The sequence below is a fragment of the Salmo salar genome, chromosome ssa04 (assembly GCF_905237065.1).
Source record: "Salmo salar chromosome ssa04, Ssal_v3.1, whole genome shotgun sequence".
Lineage (NCBI taxonomy): Eukaryota > Metazoa > Chordata > Actinopteri > Salmoniformes > Salmonidae > Salmo > Salmo salar.
The window spans coordinates 68,369,080-68,396,286 of NC_059445.1; the positions used below are offsets into that span (position 1 = coordinate 68,369,080).

At 42.8% G+C, this 27,207-nt stretch overlaps 1 protein-coding gene across 2 annotated transcripts; it reads right to left on the minus strand.

Annotated features, from left to right (window-relative positions):
* Positions 1-963: 963 nt before the first annotated feature.
* LOC106603723 (polymerase delta-interacting protein 2) lies at positions 964-27,207 on the minus strand. 2 transcript variants are annotated; one of them, XM_014197754.2, is made up of 11 exons: positions 26,993-27,207; positions 11,653-11,728; positions 11,316-11,410; positions 10,916-11,018; positions 10,300-10,375; positions 10,085-10,192; positions 9,811-9,947; positions 8,919-8,945; positions 8,360-8,485; positions 8,137-8,216; positions 964-4,050 (listed from the first exon to the last, which is right to left on the minus strand). In XM_014197754.2, the coding sequence occupies exons 1-11, from the start codon at positions 27,160-27,162 to the stop codon at positions 3,936-3,938; spliced, it is 1,113 nt and encodes a 370-aa protein (XP_014053229.1). In that variant the 5' UTR covers positions 27,163-27,207; the 3' UTR covers positions 964-3,935. The 2 variants fall into 2 exon arrangements, with proteins under 2 accessions (XP_014053229.1, XP_014053228.1); XM_014197753.2 differs by lacking the exon at positions 964-4,050 and adding an exon at positions 4,994-7,208.

Consider the following 27,207-nt stretch of genomic DNA (forward strand, 5'->3'; position numbering starts at 1 on the left):
CTAGAAATTCTCCCATTTCTTTTAGACTTACATTTAGTTAACATCGGAGATTAGTTTAAACCTTGCTGTCAAAATGTAGGCTAATGTCTACCCTTTCCTTCAAAGTGACAAAAAGTTAGTTTATTCCACTTTTAATCTTCATAAAACAGGTTGTGATAAAAACTTGGAAGTTCCTCATTCATACAGCTATTGATACAGATTAGATATAGATTCATCTTTATCAAATAACAAACCTAACTACTGTTTACAATATGGCCTCCTGCTTAGAGTATACCTTACATTGACATTTGTCACCAGTGCATGCTCTTTAGTCTCCAAAACACTTTTTTTTGCTTTCTTTATTAACCACATGGGAAATCGCTGAATCCTAACACTAGCTACAGCACACGCAGTCAGTCAGTGTGCTGAGGCGTGCGCAGTCAGAGTGAGCGTGTCAGTCAGAGTGACTGACCACAAACAAAAAGGCTTTATAGAAGACAGGATACAAATACATACTACATATTTCATAGAATTGATATCCCCACATGTAATGCATTGAATTGGATGCACAGATCAATATATTCTAATTTGAGCTTTTAGCTGCCAATGCGTGAAATATCAATTAAATGGAACCAAGAAATGCAATAACGCACACCCTCACTGCAGCTTTAACAGACAGGTTACAGAGGTAGCATCCTGTGCTGTACACAAGTATTCATAAGATAGTCATAATAGCAGATGTTAAGTAGGTACCTTGAAGTCTCAACACTTCAGTATTTCTGCAATACGGTCTGCTTGCAGATGCCACCTCATTGTACTTCAAATAAAACACACTTCAGAGTTAAAATTAGGTCTGCATTTTATCAAACACAACCAAAAGTTATACACAATTACTATGACAGGCCATTGGACAAATTCTTCAATAACCGGCCATCACAGTTGTATGTCGAGACTTACGGACAAAAAGGACAACCAGATATGAAGTCACTTTGACATGTTTATTAGTTACAGAATGACTATAAATCCCATTCAGCGCTATCCTGTGTATAGCGTGAAGGAGAAATAGGGGCAAGTTTCACATGCCAATGTCGTCTGTTCACAATATGAAAATAAATACATAACATCAGTTTTTAAAAAGGCACCTCATATGTCTGTTACACTGCAGTGTACAACAGTTACCAGATAAAAATGGTGTGAGCGTACTGGAGGCTTGAAACAGTCACATACCCTCCTAGATTACAGCTTGTTGGGTAGTCAAACTGCCCACATCACCCAAGCCATAAGAACAAATATCTATTTAAAACACTAATTAAGTTTATAAGTGCTCTGGGTACTTGATAACATCATGTAATGTTTTCTCATTGTGTCCCTTTAAAATATTCAGACTATTTCTTAATTTCTTGTGGGCAGATGTACGAAAGGTTGTCCGGAGGCCAGCGCTCACGGAAGATTACGAATAGTTTCCGAGATGACTTACCTAATAGACTGTCATCACTGTCAATTAATTATCCCTCATGACATTCAAAGTGACGAGGCAATTTCCCATGTAACAGGATGCAGCCACACGCACTCCCATGCTGCAAACATCACATACAATTTTAAAACAGCTAAAGTTCTCAAACCCATGATTTCTTTCCATTGGTTCTTAACCATCTTAAAGATAGAATTCGCAGTATGGTGAAACAGCAGCACTGTCCGCCCCACGGCCATTGTTTTGTTGACGAAGCGGAGCTGGGGAGAGTCGTGCATCGTAATAATAATAACTAAAAAAATCATCACTACATACAGTATGCTGCTGTTCTATTGCACGTGCAATGATGTCCAGGGAGGTGGGGCTGTTTGCAGTAACTTTGTTGTAATATCAGGCAGATGTGACAGTTTCACTACTAAGAATTCCAGCTTTAATATCACTGAGCAAGAAATATATTTTTACTGTTAAAAATACGTGTTGGAGAGGTCTGTTTGAGAGTATACTGCAGGAGTCAAGTAGTCACAGTTTGAGAAGGTAGGGTGAGGTAAAGGAGGTCCACTGAAGGAACAGAAAGGAAATTGAAAGTGTGCTCATCTTGTCCAAAATTGTAGTTAATTTTATTTCACCATGTTGAAAGCTAAAAAAAAAAACTTTCATATATGCTGGATAAATGTAAACAGAGCTATGAGTGATTTGAGTGTTAAAACACAAGTGAGGTATGAAGCTTTTAAATGAAAACCATAAATTCTAAACGTCATTTTAAAAAAAGTGTCTGAGTAGTAGCCTATAATAAAAAAGGTAAGCAACGACAGCGGCATCAGAAAGTAGTCACAGCCCTTGACTTTCTCCACATTTTGTTGTGTTACGACTGAATTTGTATTGATTAAATTGAGTCACTGACCTACACACGATGTCAAAGTGGAATTACATTTTTTTTTTAATGAAAAGCTGAAATGTCTTGAATCAATAAATATTCAACCCTTTTGTTATGTTAAACCTGCATAAGTTCAGGAGTAAAAATGTGCTTAAGTCACATGATAAGTTACAGGACTCACTCTGTGCAAGTGTTCAACACGATTTTTATACTAAACAAAATATAAATGCAACATGTAAAATTGTTGGTCCCATGTTTCATGAGCTGAAATAAAAGATCCCAGATCATTTACATATGCAGAAAAAGCGTATTTCTCTCAAATGTCGTTCACAAATTTGTATACATATTTAGTGAGCATTTCTCCGTTGTCAAGATAATCCATCCACCTGACTGGTGTGGCACATCAAGAAGCTGATTAAACAGCATGATCATTACACAGGTGCACCTTGTGCTGGGGCAATCACACACTAAAATGTGCAGTTGTCACCCAACACAATGCCGTGCAGTTTGCATGCTGTGCAATTTGCATGCTGACAGCAGGAATATCCACCAGACCTGTTGCCAGAATTTCTCTACCATAAGCCGCCTAATTTGGCATTATGTCTAACTGGCCTCACAACTGCAGACCATGTATAACCACGCCAGCCCAGGACCTCCACATCCGGCTTTTTCACCAGCAGGATCATCCAAGACCAGCCACCCAGACAGCTGATGGAACTGTGGGTTTGCACAACCAATCTGTATTCCCAGTCATGTGAAATCCATAGATTAGGGCCTAATGCATTCATATCAATTGACTGATTTCCTTTAATGAACTCTAACTCAGTAAAATCTTTGAACAAATTTCAGTGTAAATGACTACCCCATCTCTGTAGCGAGTGGCGCAGCGGTTTAAGGCACTGCATCTCAGGGCAAGAGACGTCACTAGTCCCTGGTTCAAATCCAGGCTGTATCACAGCCGGCCGTGATTGGGAGTCCCATAGGGCGGTGCACAACTGGCCCAGCGTTGTCCGGGTTTGGCCGTCATTTTAAATAAGAATTTGTTCTTAACTGACTTGCCTAGTTAAATAAAGTCAAGGGGTGTGAATACTTTCTGGAGGCACCATGTGCACATCGTCTTTGCTCCCTCTCGCTCGGCTGTAGGTGCATCTTGCTAGCCGTCACTCAAATGGCAACACTCTGGCGAGGGGCTGAAGCTCATTGGCTAGAACTCAAATTGCTAGGGGGCTGATCAGCTGCGCCCGTCTCTTTCAAACTCGGGATTTCGTGGCTAATTGAGGTTAGACAGTAATTCTGTGCATTGATTATGCAGGGATGACCTACACATTGCGACATCCAGTCCAAAGCGTGAAGTACAAAAAAATGAAAATACTTAGTCGCCAATGTGCCACCGCATGTCTTTAACCGCTTTACACAACCTCAGTGTGAGGTGTGTAACTTGTCTAATATCGGACCTCTGGTTGCATGCATAAAGGATTGCCTTAGAGGTGAAAGCATAAATAAAGTCCCTGAGGAGAAGAGATAAAAACACAAATGTGGGGGGGGGACTGAGCCTGGGTCCATTTCCACCATAAAGAAGAGGAGCCAGTCTCTCTCTCTCCCCCCCCTCTCTCAGAAGAGGAAGGAGTAGGGGCTGTCCCTATGGCCGTGGCTCTCCAGGGAGAAGGAGGGGATGGCCACCTCGAACATGGCGCCGCCATTAGCCCGTTGGCAAGTTAAAGTCCCCCTGCAGAAGGCGGAAAATACCAATCAGCAGGCGCAGGGGAAAAAATGATTTTCAATAAACAATTAAATTCAACAAGGATATGGCGGAGCATTCTCTTTCACCCTCTCGCTCAGGGGAGATGGCTTCAGTCCCCGTGCCATGAAAAGTTTTGCTGAGGTATTAGACCAGGGGTGGGTAACTTCAGTCCTCGAGGGCCTGTTTGATGTCACTTTCCTCCATCCCTACCAAACACAGCTGATTGCAAATTGCATTCTAAACTGAAGATCATGATTAGGTGATTATTGGAGTCAGGTGTTAGCTGGGACATAACTGTGACACCAATCAGGCCCTCGAGGACTGGAATTGCCCATCCATGTACTAGACTGTAGTAGCCTGTACTAATGTTGCCGCTAGCCACAGAAATACAGTATCTAGCACAGCCACAGCATGCTAGCTAGTCTTTCACAAACTTAGACAGTAAAATCTCACCGAAAAGCTAAAAGGGATCTATTCTGCCAGTGCCAACAAAGAAGGTTCCATGTGTGAATCCTGAGTCAAAAATGCTGTTGATCATGCAACATAAAAATAAATTATAAAGTTGTGTTATCAACTCTGTTTTGGCCACAGTGCCATCCTCACATCAGGACCTGCTAGTGGATGTAATGCAGAACAAATTAAAAAGACTAGACACAAAAGTGAGCAGGTCTAAAATTGGGGGAAAACATTTGTAAAATGAACAAAAAAGGCAGCCGGGCCCATGTGCCTGTTAATTAACATTTTTGCACAGAATTATCATTTGGCTGCTGTCCCTTTTCAGATACTGGCTCCAAATGGCCAATCATTCAAAATGGTCCGCAATAAAACAACAACTATCAGAAATGCCCTATTTGTGGTCCCAGTCCACCCCTAATGCATGCAGATTAAAAGGGGAGTACACTTAGATAGTGATAGACAGAACAATTTCAATGATTCACAGAAGCGTTTATTAGGATTCCCAAACTGAAATCCACAAATCCATACACTGATTCAATTAGCCAGTCACATTAACAAACATTTTATATTTCCATTCAAATGCATCGACTAATCCATGTCACTTCAGACACATTAATACTATACAAGACTGATTCCGTCACATAAAATATATACATACATACACACCATAAAGAATAAATTAACATGAACAAATATACACGTGTGACTTCAGTTGGGGTCAGTGTGGCAGTGCCTTGCCTTTACTGGAGATACAGGAAAGTGCCAAGAAGACGAGCATGAATACTTAAGTCACCATGAAATTACTAGATATACAGTAACACATTGACAACAACTTCAAATGTCTGCCATTGATTGAACAATCTAGTAATTGCGCATCTATGATTAGTGACTGGCTATTTGATCAGCAGTGAATGAGATCATATCATAGCAGCACAAATTAAAGCGGGAATCCTTAATAGTGAATCTGCCACGTTCGTTTTGGATATTACAACAAAAAAGTTACGACAAACGAACAAACAGTTTGACACATCTCACCTCCGTTTCATCCACAAAACAAAAACAATAAAAGGTGCTGGGGCAGACAGTGGGCTGTTACCCCTAATGCGGATTCCATCACTAAAAGGGGATGTACAATATTTTACAACTTAATGTTAGATCTTGAAAGTAGTCTCTGGCCCAGGAGAAACTATAATCCCTGGTTAAATTCTTTAAACATCAACACAAAAATGGAAGCGATAGGGTCATGCAGCATACTTTCAGGGTGAGGAACCATTAACATTAGGTTCTAAAATACTGACCTTCCCCTTTAACAGCTCATGTGATAAATAAAGCAGCATGATTATAACTAGTAGACGTGTACTACGTCACAGCTTTGCTGCCTCTGTGTTAGAGGGTTGAGGTCCTGATAAGTACAGCCCTGATAGGGAGTAGAAAACACAGATTATGTAGTCACTGTCTGATCAAGGCCCTCGGTTCTTTTTGGGAGTAGGTCTCTACTATGAGCGGTGTTTAGGAAGATGTTAAGCAACAGTGCTATGACGTTCAAATAAAACACTATACTCATCTTCCTCATGTCAAACAGTCAACTGCTCTTCTTCATTTGTGTACACACAGTATGTGGTTGACCGACAAAACATAAAAGATAGTGTTTCATTCACAATGAGTTATACTTATTGATTCACTATGGTTTGGTGAGAAATGGGCTTAAAATGTCAGGGGAAACGTGTTAGACCACTGAGACTCAAATAACATTTTCTTTTAAACTAACGTACCATTGGAAATGTAAAGAGATTATCCAAAAACAGAACGAGTCGCTCAGTAGGATACTGAATACCATGTTTGTGTTCCTCTCAGCCTGAACTTATACTCGGTTTGTCCTTTTCACAGTCAAATAGTCTAACAGTATTAGGCCTAATGGTTTCAAGTGTCTAAAAGTCTTACCAGTCTGGAATAGACGCAAAAGTCAGAATAGTCTGGTTTCCTTTCCTCATCCACTGCTGAGCCTGCCCTGCATATGACTGGTGAAAAACAGGATGGCAGAAACCTAGCCCTTTAAGCCATAGGAGTTGTACTGAAGGGCAGGAGACTGGAGGAGAAAAGGAAGCAATTTAAGAGTATTGACTCGTCTAGACGGCTGACTAAATGTTGGGTAGACTACTTTTCATTAGAGAACCACAGACCGCACCTGTCTTGACAACACCGCCATGTGTTACCAGAGCAAAGGTCACTATTGAAGTGCCACACAATCCTACTAGTGGTACTGTACATGTAGTGCAGACAAGGTAGTCCCCGGGTATGTGCACAATGCTTAGCTCCACAGGGCTCTCTGCAAGGTTTGGCCTAGAGTCACATTCACACTTCCCAATGACTTAGTATTGATATCGATCCAAGAGCCTAGTGCATTTGTGTTGGCAGGAAGGGCTACAGTTGTTGATTAGGTGGAACAGCCTATGTGGAGAGGAGAATGGGTGGTGAACAGGACAGGGGCAGGCTTTGAAGAGGGTGATGTGAGTGTGGGTGGAGCAGTGGGGCACTTTGGAGGATGGCATGGCTCTACTCAGGCCAGTGAGGTGAAAGGGCCGGGCAGGAACCCGTTGGGTGTATCGTCTTTCTTGCTTTCGAGGGAAAAGGGCGGGATGCGGACGTCGAAGAAGGTGCCGTTGGGCCTCTCGAGCCGATAGGAACCCCTGCAGGGGTCAAGAGACAACGACAGGCACCGTCAGAGTCCGAGCCCCTTCAGCCACTGCCCAGTCCAGAGTCCTATATTAGTACTGCTATGACTCATTTTCTACTACTAGCTTCAAGTATTCTACTTCAACTACTACTGCTCTGCTCCTACAATTAGCCTACTTCAGCTTCTACTATGACTAGGGTAATTTTACTACTGTTGCCACTGACAATATTTATGCTTCTACAGTATGCTACAAACATACCAATTTACTTACATATATACACACGCACACAGTGTGCCCCTCATCGACTAATACAACAAACCTGGCACAGAGTGGGTAAACCTGGCCAAATTAGGTAAATAAATTGCCCGATATCGCAAGTCAGAAAACTTGAGGGAGTTTGCAGAGCCTATTAACCAAAAAGTGTGTTTGTTCATTGGAGCTCAGACCCATACCTGAAATTCCATATTAGGATGATTGAAAAGAGAGATAGCTCACACACACACAATGCAGTAGCCAATGTCAGTTTCCATACAGACAAAGAGTCCGAACTGCGTGCTGCTAAAGCTCAACCATACTAGTCTCTACTAGGTTTGCAAAATTCTGGTAACTTGGGGAATCTGGAATTGCATAGTCCAGATAGGGTGAAAGTTGAGGTACTTTCAGTACATTTTTCTTCTGTTTGGCACCTAATGAACCGTTATACAATTCAGCCTGATGTTTGCTATATGGCACATATTGTCTATTATGTTGATTAGGCTAGTATTCTTTTTAGGGTGGAAATAAACCCTGCCATCATAGTAGGTTACTTGGACCAGCAGGAACAAAAAATGGTCACCACTTGTGTGACATTCTGCCATGTGTGTTCTGCTGGTACAAAGTGTCTACTTTTTGACAACAATGGGCAGGTGTTTCACAGCGCGCGTTTCTTGGCAAGACTCACCACATGTGCCCGCTGGGTGCCTGCAGTGAGACGTGACTGCTGTACTGGAAGGCAGGCTGCTCTTCGGACAACACTGGCTCCTACACAGACACACACAGTGAGGGGGTATCATTTGGTAGACAAGTCTTTACCACACTTTTTTTGACCTTCTCCAATAGATTTTGAAAAGGAGAGGATGTGAGGAATCAGGAAAGATTTATTGAAAGCAGCCCGAGAGACTCACCCGTCCCACCACTCCTCTGCCACGGACCGTCTCCAGGGTGCCTGAGAGGCTGAAGATCCTCCAGTGTCTCTCCCTCAGTTGCACCACCTCCTCCCCCATGTTCTCCAGACGGATACAGTACCGCCACTGACACACACAGACAGACCGAGCAGTGAGCTAACGGAAACCACTCTGGGCGTGTCTGAAATGCCACCCTATTTCCTATGTAGTGCACTACTTTTTACCAGGGCCCCATGAGGCTCTGGTCAAAGTAGTGCACTTCAAAAAGAATAGCGTGGCATTTTGGATGCACACTGACTACAGTAGTATGCAGGTACGCCGGCACAATCGGCGGTTTCTATGGGAATGGGAAGCTAGCTTGTATGGCTAAAATTGTAGCTAGATTCAGAAATTCTTTTTTAAATGACAGCAACACCCAAACATCACTGTTTTTAGCCCAAAGAACACCATGAAATAGACTGAAGTGAATATAATTGTTTCTTCATATCTGACAGTTTGCTAGAACATAGTAACAACAATCACTAGGCTACAGTCATCAGTGGCAGCTTCTTTCACTTACCCAATATACGTGGGAATTCTGGGCTTCCTGACAGAGAAAAATGACACACATAAGCAAAAATACAAACAGGTTCAAATCATGACTGGGGCACATTCAGCAGGGCAGAGTCGTGAAACGTTCAGATAGAAATACAGTGAGCTCTATTGGGACAGTTACTTATTTTGACTCTGTACGCCAAATGATACAATGACGTCGAGGTTAACGTGCAGACTGTCAGCTTTAATTTGGGGGTATTTTCATCCATATCAGATGAACAGTTTAGAAATTACAGCCCTTTTTGTACATGGTCTTTCTCACATCATTCATTCAGTAGTATTCGTAATCATGGTAGCATAGAATTATTGTATTCTTATTTACAATAAATGTGACTTCAAAATGACAATGTTATTTTACCATTAATTTCTATATTCGGAACAAAATACTCTGAAACACCCAAAATAAACAAATGCAGCCAACAAGTTTGTAGAGTCACAAGCTTGACGTAATCATTGGGTGCAAGGAATATGGGACCAAATACTAAACTTTTTACTACTTTAATACACACAAGTGAATTTGTTCCAATTCATTTGTTCCCCTAAAATGGGGAGACTACGTACAAAAAGAGTTGTAATTTCTAAACAGTTCACCTGATATGGATTAAAATACCCTAAAAAGTCTTAACTTCAATCTCATAGTCATCACATAATTTCAAAACCAAAGTGCTGGAGAAAAGCCAATACCAAAAAATTCACTCTCCCAATACTTTGGAGCTCACTGTATGTTATGTAGAACAACATGCCTCAGATCTAGAAAGGGAATCATGTCAGCTCTATTCATGACATTTCTTCCACAATGTTGTGCTGAACGTGCCCGTGATTCTTTATTCCCTTTAGAGAAGTGGTGTGGGGCGTACCCTCATGCCCATGTAGAAGGGGATAACAGTAACGCGGATGTTCTCAGTGGTCTCGCGGTGCACGTCCGACAGCTCCAGCCACGGGTGGTTCTTCTCCTGCCACGCCTGCAGCGTGTCCCGTGGTATGAATGGGGGAACTGGAGAACGGGTCACAGCGCAACGGTCACATTTGAAACTTTGGGATTTACCTGCCAACAAGTTCTCATTCATACATACGCATTACGTTTACTGGCTAACTGACTGAATACACTCAAAAAGCCTTTGTGTGCAGTACCTTTGGAGGCATTGAACTTGAGGAAACGCTCAAACAGCTCATGCTGAATGGGGACCTGGTCTGTGGAGTTGTAGGGCAGGATGTCTTCATGACTCACATAGTCCAGCCCTGAGAGAGTGAGAACGAGAGTTAGTTAAGTGCATTAATTCCTTTGTGCGACAGTAACTATGTATTAGCAACACTTAAAATAATTGTCTGTGTTACATCTGACTCACCTGGAATGGCATAAAGCGCCCTGCTGTCATCATGATTGGCCAGAAACGTCACCGCCTCAGTCTGTGATCTCTGAGACTGACAGACACAGACCATTTACAATGAGACGATTAGGGTTGCAAAATCAGAAGAGTTTTGGGAACGTTACCATAATTTTGCTGTGTGTGATACAGACAATAGTGATGGGGGGAATCTCGTTACATATCGCAATATTATTTTTCTACGAAATTGATGAGATTCCAAGTATCTATTAAAAGAAAATAAAAAATTGTAGGTAGTATTATGTTTGCACTAGTCGGGTGTACCTGGGGCAAAATGCAAGTCTTCTTAAAATTCTATAGCTTGTTCTCTAGCTCCTTAAATAGTGAGCCAACATGTTTACAGCACTTTCATTTCCCTGACTGATAAAAACTTGTTTTCTCATGCTCCCTCGTCTCTCTGCAGCAGACATGTAGTGAGCAATATTTTTGGAACACCAAATCACAATATTGAGTCACAATACATATAGAACGATAATATATCATGAGGTCCCTGGCAATTCCCAGCCCTAACAGACAACGCAGAACCAAGTCAGAGTACCAGTGGAGGTAGTTGACAGCCTTTGGGTCAGATACTCACAATGTGGGGACAGTCCCTGGTGTCTATCAGAACCTGATAGTATGTGTGAGTTTTCCCTTTCACCTCTTTGGACCGGTGTGCCCCAGGGGGTTCCGTAGGCTTACTGGGGGCAGAAAGCAAGCAGAGGAAAGGTGTCAATGAAGAATAACCAGCCAACGAGAGCTAGACCACCTCCAAACAAAAACATAACTCCAATCCATTTCCTTTACAAACTGCCTGTGACATGTTTGGATCTTATGGCTACATCTGATATAGCACCGTACTTACTCACTATTTAGGCCTAGTGGACTATAAAAGTAGTGCTCTATAAGGGAATAGGGTGGCATTCCAGACAGTGAAAAGCACGCTAAGCAGACAGGTTTGCGGAGACATGGGTGACCGTGTGAGGTGGTGTCATCACCTCTCCGTCGCAGGAGTGACGTCGCGGTCGTAGAGGCGGGCGTGCCAGGGGAAGAGCACGATCCCTCTGTAGCCAAACACACTGTGCAAGAATAACTGGGGAGAGAGGCAGACAAACTTAAGGCTGTGTGTGGAATAGCTTGGCAGTGAGTATAAGAGTTGAGTAAAAAGAAAACCCTGCCAGGTTGGAACAGTATTTTGCTCATCATAGAAATTGAATTAGCTATATAATTAGTCATTTTATTGCTATGGTTCTAAGGCAGATCCCTGGGGAACCCCCATGTAAAATTGTTAGTATCTGGAGTGAAATATGGAGTTGTGGTTGGAGACCCTCTCACTTGTCCTGTTTCATATTTCCCCTGATGTTTGGGAGCCTCAAACACTCCTACTGTCTCCAGCACCTTCCCCTCTGGCCTGTAGGACAAAGAAAATCAAGACATTAGGAGAAGAACAAGTAATAAGACAGACACTGACTTATGTCATTACTTGCCCTTCCAAAGTTATCCATGCAACTCCCTCAGCCAATTAGTGATCAAGTTGTTGACAGTGTCTTAATTGCTGGCGTGATTTGTTCATTGCATAGGGGATCACGTCACTAAAACCAACAGACACTGTCACACTATCATATACCTAGTTGGAGCAGTGGAGAATAATAAAATAAGTAGACGCAAGTAGGGCTGAGGCGGACATTACATTTTGTCAGCCGGTTATTGTCATGCAAAAACACTGCCGGTCTCACAGTAATTGACCGTTAATTAACAAAAACACATTTAGCATCGCCAGGCTGCATATAGTATAATAAATCAATTTGATATACTCCATCACAAATCCATTATTTATTTTAGTCAGGTCTAAAGAAAGAACAGAATATGAGTTGACCTACTGCATGTTATCTGGCTATGCTCCATGCCAATACCCGAGTGACGCAGCGGTCTAAGGCACTGAATCTCAGTGCTAGAAGAGTCATTACAGGCCCTGGTTCGATTCCAGGCTGTATCACAACCGGAAGTGTTTGGGAGTCCCATAGGGCGGCGCACAATTGGACCAGCATCGTCCAGGTTAGGGTTTGGCCAGGGTATGCAGACATTGTAAATAAGAATTTGTTCTTAACTGACTTGCCTAGTTAAATAGTATTTTTTTTATGATACAATTTCAATTTAATGTGTTAAATGCAGGCCCTTCATTGAATACATCTATTGTTCCCTGGAAGGCAGTATAGAACAGCAGCTGAACAAAGGCTGAAATAGAACGTTTGCCAAAATAGAACGCAACTGCTCAGCTAGAGCGACCAACATCAGTTTGCTACTAACTAATTTTGCAGTCTGGTAGACATGGATCAATTTATTGTACTAAAGAAAAGTACATTTATTGACAATGAAAATGAGGGAGAAGAACTGGAGAAATGTGACAGCAATGAACGAAACAACCACCGGAGAACCAGGAAATGCAGCTAGCCAACGTAGCTAAGAGAAGGATACGGTGGATTCAAGAAGAACACAAAGTTAAGAGAATATGGACAAACAAGTATTTTTTTGTACTGCATAATGGGACTAGCTCACTTTGTCTTCTGGCAAATTGTTTTAAATGAGCAAATTTAGAGCAACACTTCCAGTCACACCATGCCCACTTTAACAAAACAAATCCGTTCCAAAGCAACCTTAGAAACAACAAAATAGCACAACTCAAAGGACAACAACAAATGGACAGATCTAGCACTGTTGCAGAGAACACAGACACGGAGATTGTCAAATAATGCTTTTTGGCCTCAGCCGAAATATTGTATGCTGATTTCACAAACAAGGAAGCTATTTTAAAGCAAATTCAGGGACTGCAACTCTCAGACTCGACCATAAGAGACAGAAGACGTCTGCGAGGACATCGGTAAGCAACTGATTACTGACATATCCGTGACGCTGTGTTTAAGTATTGCGCTTGACGAAAGCACTCATGTAAGTGACATTGCCCAATTATGTGTTTGGGTCCGCTTCCCTCAAAACGAGACGTTCAGTGGGGAACTTATGTTTACTGCCCCTTCTGGGACAAACGAGGAGGAGAGGATATTCTGAAAGCCCTTGTTACATTTTTTGCTGATAATATTTGACCCAAGGTCGATCGATTAAATTGGCATGGCCAATTAATTAGAGCCGATTTCAAGTGTTCATAAATCGGTAATCGGCATTTTTGGACGCCGATTATGGTTGATTACATTGCATTCCACGAGGAAACTGAGTGGCAGGCTGACCACCTGTTACACGAGTGCAGCAAGGAGCCAAGGTAAGTTGCTAGCCAGCATTAAACTTATCTTATAAAAAAAAAAAAAAAAAAAAATCTTCACATAATCATTAGTTAAGTATACATAGTTGATGATAGTACTAGGTTACCTAGCTTGTCCTGTGTTGCATATAATCAATGCGGTGCCTGTTAATTTATCATCAATCACAGCCCACTTCGCCAAATGGGTGATTTAACAAAGGCGCATTCGCGAAAAAAAGCACAATCGTCGCACAAAAGTACCTAACCATAAACATTAATGCCATTCTTAAAATCAATACACAGAAGTATATTTTTTTTAAACCTGCATATTTAGTTGAAAGAAATTCATGTTAGCAGGCAATATTAACTAGGGAAATTGTATCCTTCCTGTTTGGCCCTGTCCGGGGGTATCGTCGGATGGGGCCACAGTATCTCCTGACCCCTCCTGTCTCAGCCTCCAGTATTTATGCTGCAGTAGTTTGTGTCGGGGGGCTAGGGTCAGTCTGTTATATCTGGAGTATTTCTCCTGTCTTATCGGTGTCCTGTGTGAATTCAAGTATGCTCTCTCTAATTCTCTCTCTCGGAGGACCTGAGCCCTAGGACCATGCCTCAGGACTACATGGCATGATGACTCCTTGCTGTCCCCAGGCCACCTGGCCGTGCTGCTGCTCCAGTTTTAACTGTTCTGCCTGCGGCTATGGAAACCTGACCTTTTCCACCAGACGTGCTACCTGTCCCAGACCTGCTGTTTTCAACTCTCTAGAGACATCAGGAGCTGTAGAGATACTCTCAATGATCGGCTATGAAAAGCCAACTGACATTTACTCGAGGTGCTGACTTGTTACACCCTCGACAACTGTGAATATTATTATTTGACCATGCTGGTCATTTATGAACATTTGAACATCTTGGCCATGTTCTGTTATAATCTCCACCCGGCACAGCCAGAAGAGGACTGGCCACCCCTCATAGCCTGGTTCCTCTCTAGGTTTCTTCCTAGGTTTTGGCCTTTCTAGGGAGTTCTTCCTAGCCACCGTGCTTCTACACCTGCATTGCTTGCTGTTTGGGGTTTTAGGCTGGGTTTCTGTACAGCACTTTGAGATATCAGCTGATGTAAGAAGGGCTATATAAATAAATTTGATTTGATTTGTCACTTCTCTTGCGTTCAGTGCAAGCAGAGTCAGGGTATATGCAACAGTTTGGGCCGCCTGGCTCATTGAACTAATTTGCCAGAATTTTACATAATTATGACATAACATTGAAGGTTGTGCAATGTAACAGAAATATTTAGACTAGGGTTGCCACCCATTCGATAAAATACGGAACGGTTCTGTATTTCACTGAAAGAATAAACGTTTTGTTATCAAAATGATAGTTTCCAGATTTGACCATATTAATGACCAAAGGCTTGTATTTGTGTTTATTATATTATAAGACTATGATTTGATATAGCAGTCTGACTGGGCAGTGGTAGGCAGCAGCAGGCTCGTAAGCATTCATTCAAACAGCACTTTCCTGCGTTTGTCAGCAGCTCTTAGCAATGCTTGATCTCAGCGCTGTTTATGACTTCAAGCCCATCAACTCCTGAGATTAGGCTGGCAATACTGAAGAGCCTATTAGAACATCCAATAGTCATAGGAATTATGACGCGTCGACTATTTCTCTCTATACCATTTGTATTTCATATACCTTTAACTGCAACCTAATATTTCTTTACTGGGAATATTGAACCACCAGCTTTCATATGTTCTGAGCAAGGAACTTAAACGTTAGCTTTTTTTTTTTTTACATGGCACATATTGCACTTTCTGCAACACTGGTTTAAATAATGCAAAAAACAAATTGAGCATGTTTCATTATTTATTTGAGACTAAATAGATGTATTATATTAATTCAAAATAAGTGTTCATTGAGTATTGTTGTAATTGTCATTATTTCAAATACATAAATGTTAAAAATAAAAATAAATCGGCATCAGCTTTTTTTTGATCCTCCAATAAAATCGGTATATCGGCGTTGAAAAAAATAAAAATAAAAATCGGTCGACCTCTAATATTGACTGGTCAAATCTGGCATCTGTGTGCACTGACGGCACCCCAAACATGCAAAGGAGGGAGAAGGGACTCAATGAACATTGTGAAACAGAAACAGACTGACCAAAGCACACATTGATAGCAACAGACTATACATTTAGAATGAATTCAGTCAAGTCAATTTTCGCTCATCCAACTACTGAGGTAACCTTCAAAATGGGTCTTATACATGTGATGTAGCCTATTTGATGCATGTATATATTTGTGAGGTGCTGTACATCAAATCAATCGCATGTGCTTTATTGCGCTGAATATGCTCTCAATTGATATTGGAAGAAAAAAAACTAATGAAAGATTTGTGCGGCCGTCAATGTCTCAACCCAAAGTGGCCCACCTACAAAACATAGTGAGTAACACTGCCATAGACTGTAGGCTTGTTCATTTAACTTACAAGATATGCTTCCAAATCTGTGCAATTATTTCATATGACTTTACCTTAAGAAGAAAAAGAAAATAATTGAAATTAGCTGAATAAAATATAAAGGACATTTACCCCATTCCGGACCGAGTGCGCATTTTAAGGGGCTATGTTAATTTTTTTTTAAATGTGATCATTTGGAACATGTCCTATGTGGTAGATTATGTTATTTGGAAACTTTACTTGTGAATGATACAAACCTATCAAAACATATGGGCTCCATGATGCGACTATAGGCTATTGATAACTGGCTAACGAATGGATCGGATCGCAAGTTAACATTTCAGATTGCCAGGGTACAGTAAGCAACTGAAGCATTATATATATATGAATGCTTGCCGTTCCTCAAGTTATACCAGTTAATACTATAGCGAATTGGTTAGGTTACTAACTTAAGCTGTCTGACTTTATTAGCCAGCTGATTATTAGCCAGCAAATATGGCTTGCACCATAAACTCAATTATTTGATCAGTTAAGTTGGCTAATGTTGCTCAACATTTCTCTAGCTAGCAAGATACTTAATGCTAACAATACCTGTTCCACCACAGTTTCTCCCTCACCTCAAACTTTCCAAATGCTAGTTGTTTTCCAGTTACAGCTCATGAAGTACGCTTCATCACCTTCTCACCCCGGTGTCCGTGGTTAGGCTTCTCACCTAACGTTACCGTTCACGGGACGCGCAAACTGCCTTCCCAGAGCATGTCTGGTTGCCTTTTTGCTCTTCAGTCGCGTGCTGCATTCTGTTACGTGAACGATTGGCTGAGCATTGGATACATACAGCCAGTATTGGTCCAAATGCACATCACTCATTCGCATACAGCCAGTACTCATCCAAAGCCCCCCCACCCAAACTTTTCTCATCGGATCTCCACGAATCACGTAGGTCACCTATTTCTGATTCAAAACGGCGAAGTTTGCCAAGGTGATAAGTTTGTATCCCTGTTCATTTTGAAGGCAAACAGTGAATTCCACTATTGTGCCTAATCCTTATTGTAGCTAGCTTCACAACACATAACCCAGTACGGCCGAGCCTCACAAGCCAAGAGAAGCTAGCTGGCTGCTTATAACGTTAGCTATGGGCAACAGGGTTAAGTAGCTGGCTAGCCATTTATTTTCATTAACTGAAGTTCAATAGGCGAACAATACTCACAAGGATTCCTAAATCATTGCTAAGAATAATGAAAATGACTGCACTTTCTACTGGTCATTGTTTTCAGGCTGGTTGTATTGGTGCTAGCTAGGTACCCCAGAAGTTTTAGTCAAACAAAACGCTTTATTACCAACGCGTTATTGTAAACGTCATGGGTGGCCAGTGTTTGCAGACTTTTTTTGTACAGCTTTGACAGTGCTACTGATAGTGGTGGCACTTGGTTTGCACGTGCAAATTCAGCACACACACACACCATTCTATAATAGAATTGTATTTTTGACATGCCAAATTTAAAGCTTATTTAAATAACACTATTTGACGGGCATCTTTTTTGACAAAGACCAAACGGCGTTCCATACATAGCACACAACACAAATCAACTACCGTTAGGCCAACCTAGATAACAGTTCTATATCGTGGAGCGCCGCCCCATTGGGGCGCTCTGCTCCTAGTGGTTTACCCCACTGCCTAGACAGCGAACAGCCTGAGAGAAAATGATGCACACCTGCAGCCAATAGGAGTACAGGTATCCCTATATAAGGGGATGCATCCCCACAATCAGCTTTACGTCATCTTCAGCGACAGGACTGAAGAAGCCTAGAAGAGGTCTCAGGATGAACCCCTTGTCTCTACATCGTCCATCAATGAGCATGCATTTTCCACCCAAAATCTCTTTTAAGAGCTCTGTGTCGCTGCTCCACTATGGCGGCTGCGGAACCACACAAGTTGTGTTTCGTGTGCTTAGGTTCACAGCACGCTAGGGGCAGCCTCACAGATCCCTCAGAATGCCCTAGCTGCGCTCTCCTTTCTTTAAAGGAGAGGAAGCAGCGGTAGGCATTTTTCAGGGTAGATCTCTCTAGAGGACGGCATGTCTGTGTTAGCCTTAGCTTCTGAGGCATCATATGACAACGGTACCGCCTCTGGAGATGACAGGATGTTGGGAAGTGTCTGGATTCTTCTACTGACCAAGGCTGAAATAACCACCCTCCCTTGTGAGAGTGGGGAATTTCACATCCTTGGGCGAGGAAGCGATGGGCTGAGTTGAGTTTTCAGCAGCCCTCTACGCAGCGGCCTCTGTGCTCTAATTTCCAGGGATCATTGAGCAGGCTGCGAGCCGGCTGGAGATATGTAGCACGCCGTGGGTTACCCAGTAGACCTGGTTTATACCCCTAGACGTTGTGCCTGACACAGCCTCCAGCACCACGGGAGCGGGCCCTGCCCCTCCTGCAGCACCGGAGAGAAACCGTTCTGCTGGCGAGAGAGACCGTTAAGCCGTCCACCTGGCACCATCCGAAGGACGGCCAGAAGAGACGCCACCGCTGATGAAACAGGGGGGAGAATAAAATAAACACACACCAGACTCCTAGGAGTAACGTGGTTCATGTTTCACATAGTGGGTTGTGTACGCAGTCTTCTTTGGAACTGATAACACAATCGCTGTTTGGGGACGGTGCTCTGACTCAGGCTGGCGCCACAGTCAGTGCAGCTCAGAGGGCTGGAACCAGAAGGTTAACCAACATGTCATCGCCCCAGTTTCTCATAACGTATTCATGCCCTCTTCCTCTCACCACTGAGTGTAGCACAGCCCACTACGAGTGCGCAGCTGAGCACACACGAGGACGGTTTAAGTGGGAAGAATAAGAGGGCAGCAAAGTGGACACTCAAGCCGCTATGCTACACCTCATAAGAACCCCACACCACAGACTCCTAGGAGTAATGTAGCTCAGGGTTCTAAGAACAGCCAGTGTACACAACCCCATGTTGGTTTGATGGTGCAATCGCTGTTTGGAGACAGAGCACCTACTCAGGCAAGCTCCTCAGTGCAGTTCAGACCAGTACTGCTTTCAAGGAGGGATGGAACTACAAGGTTATGAGTATAACCAACGTGTCGTCGCCCCCGTTTCTCACAGAAATCAGCAATTTTTCCTTCCCCTTTTGAGGGGGGCCCACCTTGGGCTGTCCCACCACTTCAATGTTGGGGGACAGCAGTGGCTTGGGCCATAGAGGAATACAGGTCCTTCCTACTGTCTGCACCACAGCTTTGCACTCTCAGAGCATTATTGGAAGTGGCAGCAAAGCTGCACCCTCTCCCCCTTGCTAAGCCGGACGCTGGAGAAGGGTTATGCCATCCAGTTCCACCGAACTCCTCCTCCGTTTTCAGGCGTGGTGGAGACTGATGAAGACACCAGAGTAAGTAGCCACTCGTGAAAGAGATCACGGAACTTTTGGCGAAGGAGCCGGTCCCAGTAGTTCCCCAAAGAGCAACAGAACAGCGGGCTATATTCACCCTACTTCCTAGTGCCAAAAAAAGACAGGGGGAATGAGGCCAATATTGGATTTACGCATTTCTCAATGAGAGCGTAGCCAAACGGCCCTTTCAAATGCTTACGACAAAGTGTCTGCTGGATTGTGTAGACAAAGATGTATGTATAAGCATAGACTTAAAAGGACACATTCTTCCAAGTGTATTCGCGTCACAGGAAGTTCCTGCGTTACGCCTTTCAAGCAAATGCGGAAATAAAATTGTTGCGTCTTCAGGTAATGTAGGTTTTGGCCAACCTAGACAACATACAGGTTCTCACAGCGAAGGCGCATTCTGGCATGACACTCTTGGGTCTCACATCGTCTGCCCACGAATGGAATGCGTTTTTTCACAGGATAAGCAGCGCTCACCCGCAACCATTAAAGTGTTTGCTGCAGCGATTTCGGCTTGTCATGAGAGGTTTGGCAGACACGGCCTTCAGCCACCCCCTAGTGAAACGTTTCCTACTGGGAACGTGGCGACCTAGGCCGATGTCAAGGGACACGCTTCCTCAGTGGGATTTGACTTTGGTATTCGAAGCGTGCTGCGAGCCATTGAATTAAATCCCCCTCAAGATGTCATAACTCTAGCTCAGTCTGTATTCAGGGTAACTGATGGAAGGACTAAGAGGGAAAGATGCAGGACCAATGGGCGTGGTTCCCATTAAGTCCGCTCTTTTCTATAAGAGAGATATGTTAATCATGTTTTATTACCTGCCCACCAGTGTATGACGGTTGTGGTGGAAGGATGAGGGAAATAGTGTAAAACAAAGTTACAAATACTACTATTAGACCGGTCATTGAATTTTGATGGAATACATGTTTTCACAATGGTGTGCCACAGAGAATGTGGACCCCGTGTGCTGTCATGTCAAGGGCGTGCTCTCTTTCATACAGTTCATGTTTGACAAGCAGCGCTCACCCGCCACCATTAAGGTGTTCGCGGCAGCGATTTCAGCTTGTCATGAGGGGTTTGGCAGAGACACCGTTTTCTGTCACCCTCTAGTGAAACGGTTTCTATTGGGAATGCGGCAGCTTAGGCCAATGCCTAGAGCCACGCTGCCCCAGTGGGATTTAACTTTGGTACGAGGTGCTCTGCGAGACGCCGTTCGAGCCACTGAATCAAATCCCCCCTAAAGAAGTTCTCTTAAAACCTCTTTGGCGCACGACAACTTCCAGTGAAATTGCAGAGCGCCAAATTCAAATGACAGAAATAGTAATAATAAACATTGATGAAAATACAAGTGTTATACATCGGTTAAAAGATTAACTTCTTGTTAATCCAGCCGCTTTGTCAGATTTCAAAAGGCTTTACGGCGAAAGTATGACATGCGATTATCTGAGGACTGCGCCCCGCACACAAAAGCATACCAACATTTTCCAACCAAGCAGAGGAGTCACAAAAGTCAGAAATAGCAATAAAATAAGTCACTTACCTTTGAAGATCTTCATCTGGTTGCAATCACAAGGGTCCCAGGAACATAACAAATGGTCCTTTTGATCGATAAAGCCCTTCTTTATATCCCAAACACTCAGTTTTGTTGGCACGTTTTGTTCAGTAATCCACTGGCTCAAGCGATCAAAACATGCAGACGAATACATGCTAATAGTACCGGTAAAGTTCGTTGAAACATGTCAAACGATGTTTATAACTAATCCTCAGAGTGTCAATTATCTAAATAATCGATAATATTTCAACCGGACAATAGCGTATTCAATAGAAAGGAAAAAGAAGGGCGCGCACAGTCACATACGCATTCCAGTACTGCATGCTTCCCCAGTCCCCTAACCAAAATGTGTTTTTCTTCGTAGTTTTTCAGAAAACAAGCTTGAAAGCATGTCTAAAGACTTGACATCTAGTGGAAGCCATAGGAACTGCAATCTGGGCCCTAACCAATTACATAGTCAATAGGCATTCAATGGAAAAACCACACAAAAAAATCCCACTTCCAGGATGGATTTTCCTCGGGTTTTCACCTGCCATTTCAGTTCTGTTATACTCACAGACATTTTAACAGTTTTAGAAACGGTGTCTTCTATCCAATGCTACCAAGTATATGCATATTCTAGCTTCTGGGCCTGAGTAACAAGCAGTTTACTTTGGGCACGTCAGTCATCTGAATTTCCGAATACTGACAATTAGGTCGTTGCCTCAGCTGTTTGGGTGTCACGGTGCTAGTACACTTGGTAGACCGCTGTCTCATTGGCTTTGCGAAGGCATTGAGACGGCTTATGAGGTGGCAGGGTGGCCCTTGCCTCAGGACATAAGAGCCCACTCCACTCGTGGAGTAGCAGCGTCTACGGCCCTTTTCAGAGGAACACGGGTAGAGAATATTTGTACAGCGGCGTTGTGGTCGTCATCGTCTCCTTTTATCCAATTCTACCTGTTAGACATGTCGTCTAGCTCTTTCTGTACTCAGCGTTGCTGAAGAGAGAACTTGAGTTAAGGATGCAGGACTATTTGGCGGGGTTCCCATTAGGTCCGCTCTTTTTCAAGGAGAGAGACGTGTTACACTGAGAAATCAGTGAGTATGCCTTCTAAATTGGTTCAGCCTGCTGTCATGACTTTGGCCTGTGGGTAAGGTTTATGACCCCCCCCCATAAATACCTTTCTCCCTTCCCCCCCTCTTGACTCTACTGAAGGACTCTTGAATAGCCTTTGTTAAACATAGAGTCTGGGAACATCAAACGGTGGGGGAAAAGGAACCATATTTCGGTAATCCAACCAGTGGAGAATATGCGTTGGTACTTAAATGTTTAAATATGAAACTTTGTGAAAAGATTAAATGTAATCTTAAAATGAAATGTAAACCAATTCTCTCATTTGGAAGCTTTCATAAGGTTAGAGCTCTGCTCAATCAGTGGCCTGCCCCTGTTAAGAGACATTGGTTATAAACTATGAAACACACCCTTCTCTCCCTCCACTATATAAGCCCTTGACGAAAACGTAACCTCCGGTTCCAAGTACGCGAGGCCTGCAGCCTCTGCGTTAAAAGGGCGAATAACTTGCTGTTCTGGGTACATTAGAGCGACGGTCCAATGTCAGAAGGATTCAGATAATAAGCTGTTCCGAGGACGACGGTTCCACGTTAAAAGGACTAACATGTCAACTACAGAACTAAGCCAACCTCAGCGTGAGCTTTGGTTGCGAATGGTATGAACATTGAATTCCTATTCACTACAGAAGTGATACCTCCTAGCCGTTGAGTTAGCAGCAGCCGCTGTAAACGTGGGCTAGGAAAGGATATCGTCTAACAACACTGCCAAGTATCCAGTTTACCACCAGAGACACTCTTAAAGGGACAAGGAAGATCTGTTGGGCAACACGGCCAGCATCTACGACCAACCTACCGAAGCGCAGCTCAGAGTAAATATTTATAGCATTTTCCCTTTTCCAAATGGGCGGTTATTTAGAATGCATAAAATTCTGTATTTACGATAGCATAGCTTCTCCCTTTGTTCTTCAGTCCTCCCGCGCTTTCATTCAAGCCCAACCCCCTCTCTTTGTGTAACCAGCCGTCACACAGGTTCCGTCCCCCAGGGACGTTTTCTTGGACATAATTAGTAATCAATGTATGATCCATTCTGTGTAGATGTAATTCTGTGTGATTATTTAGTAAATAAATAATTAAACCAAAGTTTGTATTGCTGATTCAACTTGTTAGTCAGGGTTCGTGAAGATAACCAAGAATTCTACAATGTTCAGATGACACTGAAATAAGGTGATGATTAATAATTTACTGCTATTGATGTAAAATATGCCTAGGTCTTTAAGAGTTTATTCGGAAGATAACAGCTCTATAAACTCTTTCGTGGTGCCCTGACTTTCTAGTTAATTACATTTACATGATTAGCTTAATCAGGTCATATTAATTACAGAGAAAGGATTTTATAGAATAGCATGTCATATTACTTAATCCGGCATAACCAAAGACACGACACTGCACTCAGCATTGCTGATGGGAAAGCTAGAACTAAGGTAAGAAACGCAGGACCAATGGACAGGGTTTCCATCAGGTCCGCTTTTTCCTATTAGAATGACATGACTCCTGGGGTAGAACAGTAGAGTCAAGTGTTACATCCGGCCCACAAGTCTATGACTGTGTTTGGGCGGCTGGATTAGGGATATAGTACTGTAACACTACAGAACTATTAGACCAATCTTAATATTGAAGTATCAGCTATCTGCTTGTACAGATTAGTATGGCTCATATTTTGTTTCTGCCCACTAGTCATTGGCGAATGCCTCTAGACTGAGTAGGGCAGATTAGACCGAGGACGGAGTATATTGTGACAGTCTTTTCACAGCGTGTTACAGTACTGCGGGATTTGGTCGCAGTACTGTTCATTAAGTGGGAAGAGTTAGGCTCGGCAGGGAGCACATTTGAGCGTTGAGCTCCCCTATGGGGCGGAGCGCCACAATAGAACGATAGTTACCGGAGTTGTAACTTCAGTTCTATGAGTAGGATTTAAGGCCCTGCCGACCCCCAGTCTCGTTGAAGATAATTTCTCAGGAGGCTGATTGATGGGAAGCGTCCCCTTATATAGGGACACCTGTACTCCTATTGGCTGCAGGTGTGCGCATAATTCTCAGGCTAGTCGCTGCCTAGGCATCGGGATAAAGCACTAGGAGTCGAGCTCCCTTATGAGGCTCCGCTCCACTCATAGAACTGGAGTTACTACTCCGGTAACTATCGTTAGATTGCGCCTTAAGAGTTAAGTTATTTTCATAGGTAGAATGGCTCCGACAGCCAGAACAGCTAAATAATCCATCTAAAATGCAAATTAATTCTCAATTGCGATATAGTTCTATAAACAAAACTGTTTCATGACATCAAAATAATTTCAAACACTAAATACACACCGTTTTAACTGGCATCATCACAATTGCTGCAGACAGTATTTTCCCAGTGACAACACGTTTCTGGCGGCTTTCTTCCGATACACACAGGTGTTAGCAGCACGTTAGACAGCTAATTAGCACAGGTGGTCCCTCAGTCTTCCGCAAACACACGCTGTAACATTGATAAATGGCAGTGTGGAAACACCAATCCCTAACCCTATAAAAAAAGGTATATCAAAGATAAGGTCCTTACACCTTGAACACACCTACAGAGTCATCGCGCAAAATGGTACACAACATGTGGATGTGTGTGCAACAAAAGTTCATTCACCTTCTGCTACCATTTCTGTCAAGCCGTCTATGCAAACAATTTGACGCATACTAGGCTTGGGCAGTATACCATATACGGGGGTATTTGGAAAAAGCCACGGGATGGTTTTTCAATACTGTCAAAGTTATTTATTTGAAGTTAACAGATTTTAATATTTGTAGCTACTTTGTCATGTATTACCTGCAGTCAACTTGTGCAATACGTTAGGAGATAAAGCAGATTGCGTTCTTCATTTCACTTGTCACATTATGAAGTTTACCATAGTTCCCCAGAACAGTTGAGCCAGACACGTGCTTGTTTGTAAATAGCAAAAAGAGTCCATAGCGTTCTATATGTATCGCGAATCTGTTGTGCGACGCACATGAGGTGATGGAAGTTACATTTAGTAATGGATTGCATACAAGTGTAAGCCATCAGATATCTTATAACTGCTTTGACAGAAGTCAAAGAGCTCTGGGTGAGTTCTGTACAGTTGCCATTTTTCCCGTGCTTAGTACAAGTGTTTATTTTCCCTCTGTTCTTCTCCATGTACATATGTTGCTCTTCCTTCAGAAAAGCATGTGTCACAACTTCTCATTTACACAATTTCCCTCATTCACATTTTCTCGTAAATGTCCACACTCGTTGAAAATGACATTTGGTAGCTACGCTTGTCTAACTTTATGAGCTGGATTTTCCTGCCTTTGCAATTAGTTTGTTCGTTTTCATTTGTTACCAGCATTAGTTTGTGCTAATTTTGTTAGCATTCTGGTACTAGAGGCCCAATGGGCTTTTCTTGCATTTTTAGCGACCCTTGTGTGCTAAAACGCAATGACCCAGTACAGCAGGCGATGCTTGTTAATGTTCAGACCCAGCATCAAAAACTACTGTACAGAAAACACCTTAGTTCAAAGACTTGTGTAATGGAAAAAAGCATCCTGATCAAGGACTAACAGTTAGATTGCTAGCTGTTATGTATTTGAGGAGCCAATGGTACAAAGCTACCATCTGTGGGATTATGACTGAACGCATCTAAATCAGAATCCCCATAAACGTAACTATTCCATAGCGCCGCGGATCTTCGGTTGGCCAGGGATAGCCTGCCTCTTTTGGCAGGTGAGTAGAGCTGTTCGTGACTGGGTTGGGGTGCGGCCGGATGAGTTACCGCCCCTCTCCTGATGCGCACCGCATGTTTGTGGGGGACCTGGTGCTAAATAACTCGTAGATGACCAGATTCTTGCCTGGAAATCCAATGTTGACACTGGCAGACATTTGTGTTTGAGTCAGGAAAGTTTCCTTTCACGACCTCTACAAGCCAGAATGTTCCAATACACTTACTTTACCGGTTGTTCTGCGGTTGGTCCTTTTGGCAGGAGGCATGAGACACAATATCCACAGGGAAGTATAGGTAGCCTAGTGGTTAGAGCGTTGGACCAGTAACCAAAAGGTTGCTAGATCAAACCCACGAGCTGGCAAGGTAAACATCTGTCGTTCTGCCTCTGAACAAGGCAGTTAACCCACTGTTCCGGCATCGTAAATAAATTATTTGTTCTTAACTGACTTGCCTAGTTAAATAAAAGTTACAATTATAAAATAAAAAAAGCGCTGGTAGGGCATTCCGATTACTATCACCTGAAGTATGCAAAGAATCATAAACCCGTGCACGAGCTCAGCAAGTATGCGGACAAGTGCTGAATTTATTTATTTTCCTCGTCCTCACATACTTCAGGTGATAGAAATCTGAAAACACTACCAGCGCTTTGAAACGTAATTATACTTCTGTGGATATAGTGTCTCACATTCTTACAGCCAAAAGGACCAACCTCACGGACAACCGATAAAGTACATTAAAACATAATTGTATTTAACATTCTGGCTTGTAGAGGTCGTGAGAGGAAACCTTCCTGATTCAAACTCATTTCTACCCGAAGTAGAATTCAATGCCATTCAACGTCGGGTTCCCAGGCAAGTATAGTAATTAACTGACGTTACTATGATAAAGGATGCAATGACAGTAATTGGGAACTTGACCTTGACGTGTAGTAGATTCTGTAGTCAAAACAACCTGCGTTCGCTAACCAGCTAACTCGTTAACCTACCGATCTAACGTTAGCTAGCTAAAAACAAGTAACTAGCTAGCTAACAATGTCATTAATGAAAGGATACTATAACCAGCTTTTGGTGGTTTTGTTTTAGCAGACGCAGGGTAATAACTGTTACAGCGAACTGCTACTCGGTCAGGCTAAATTAGCTAGCTAACAAACGTGAGCTACCAGCCGTAGCGAGTTATCTAGCTAATATCTAACTTACCTTGACGACATCAACCGTTTCTGTTGGACGTTGAACAAGCTACATGATAAACGCGTCCTATTCAGAGTTTGTCTACTGTTTAAATCGACATTTAGTACACTGATGGCGTGTTTCCTATTATATTTATTAACCGTTGACAAAAAGGTCCGACGAATGACACAGGCCGCCATCTTTGTTTAGATTAGCGTTTGTAGGCGTGGACACCACAAGCGCCT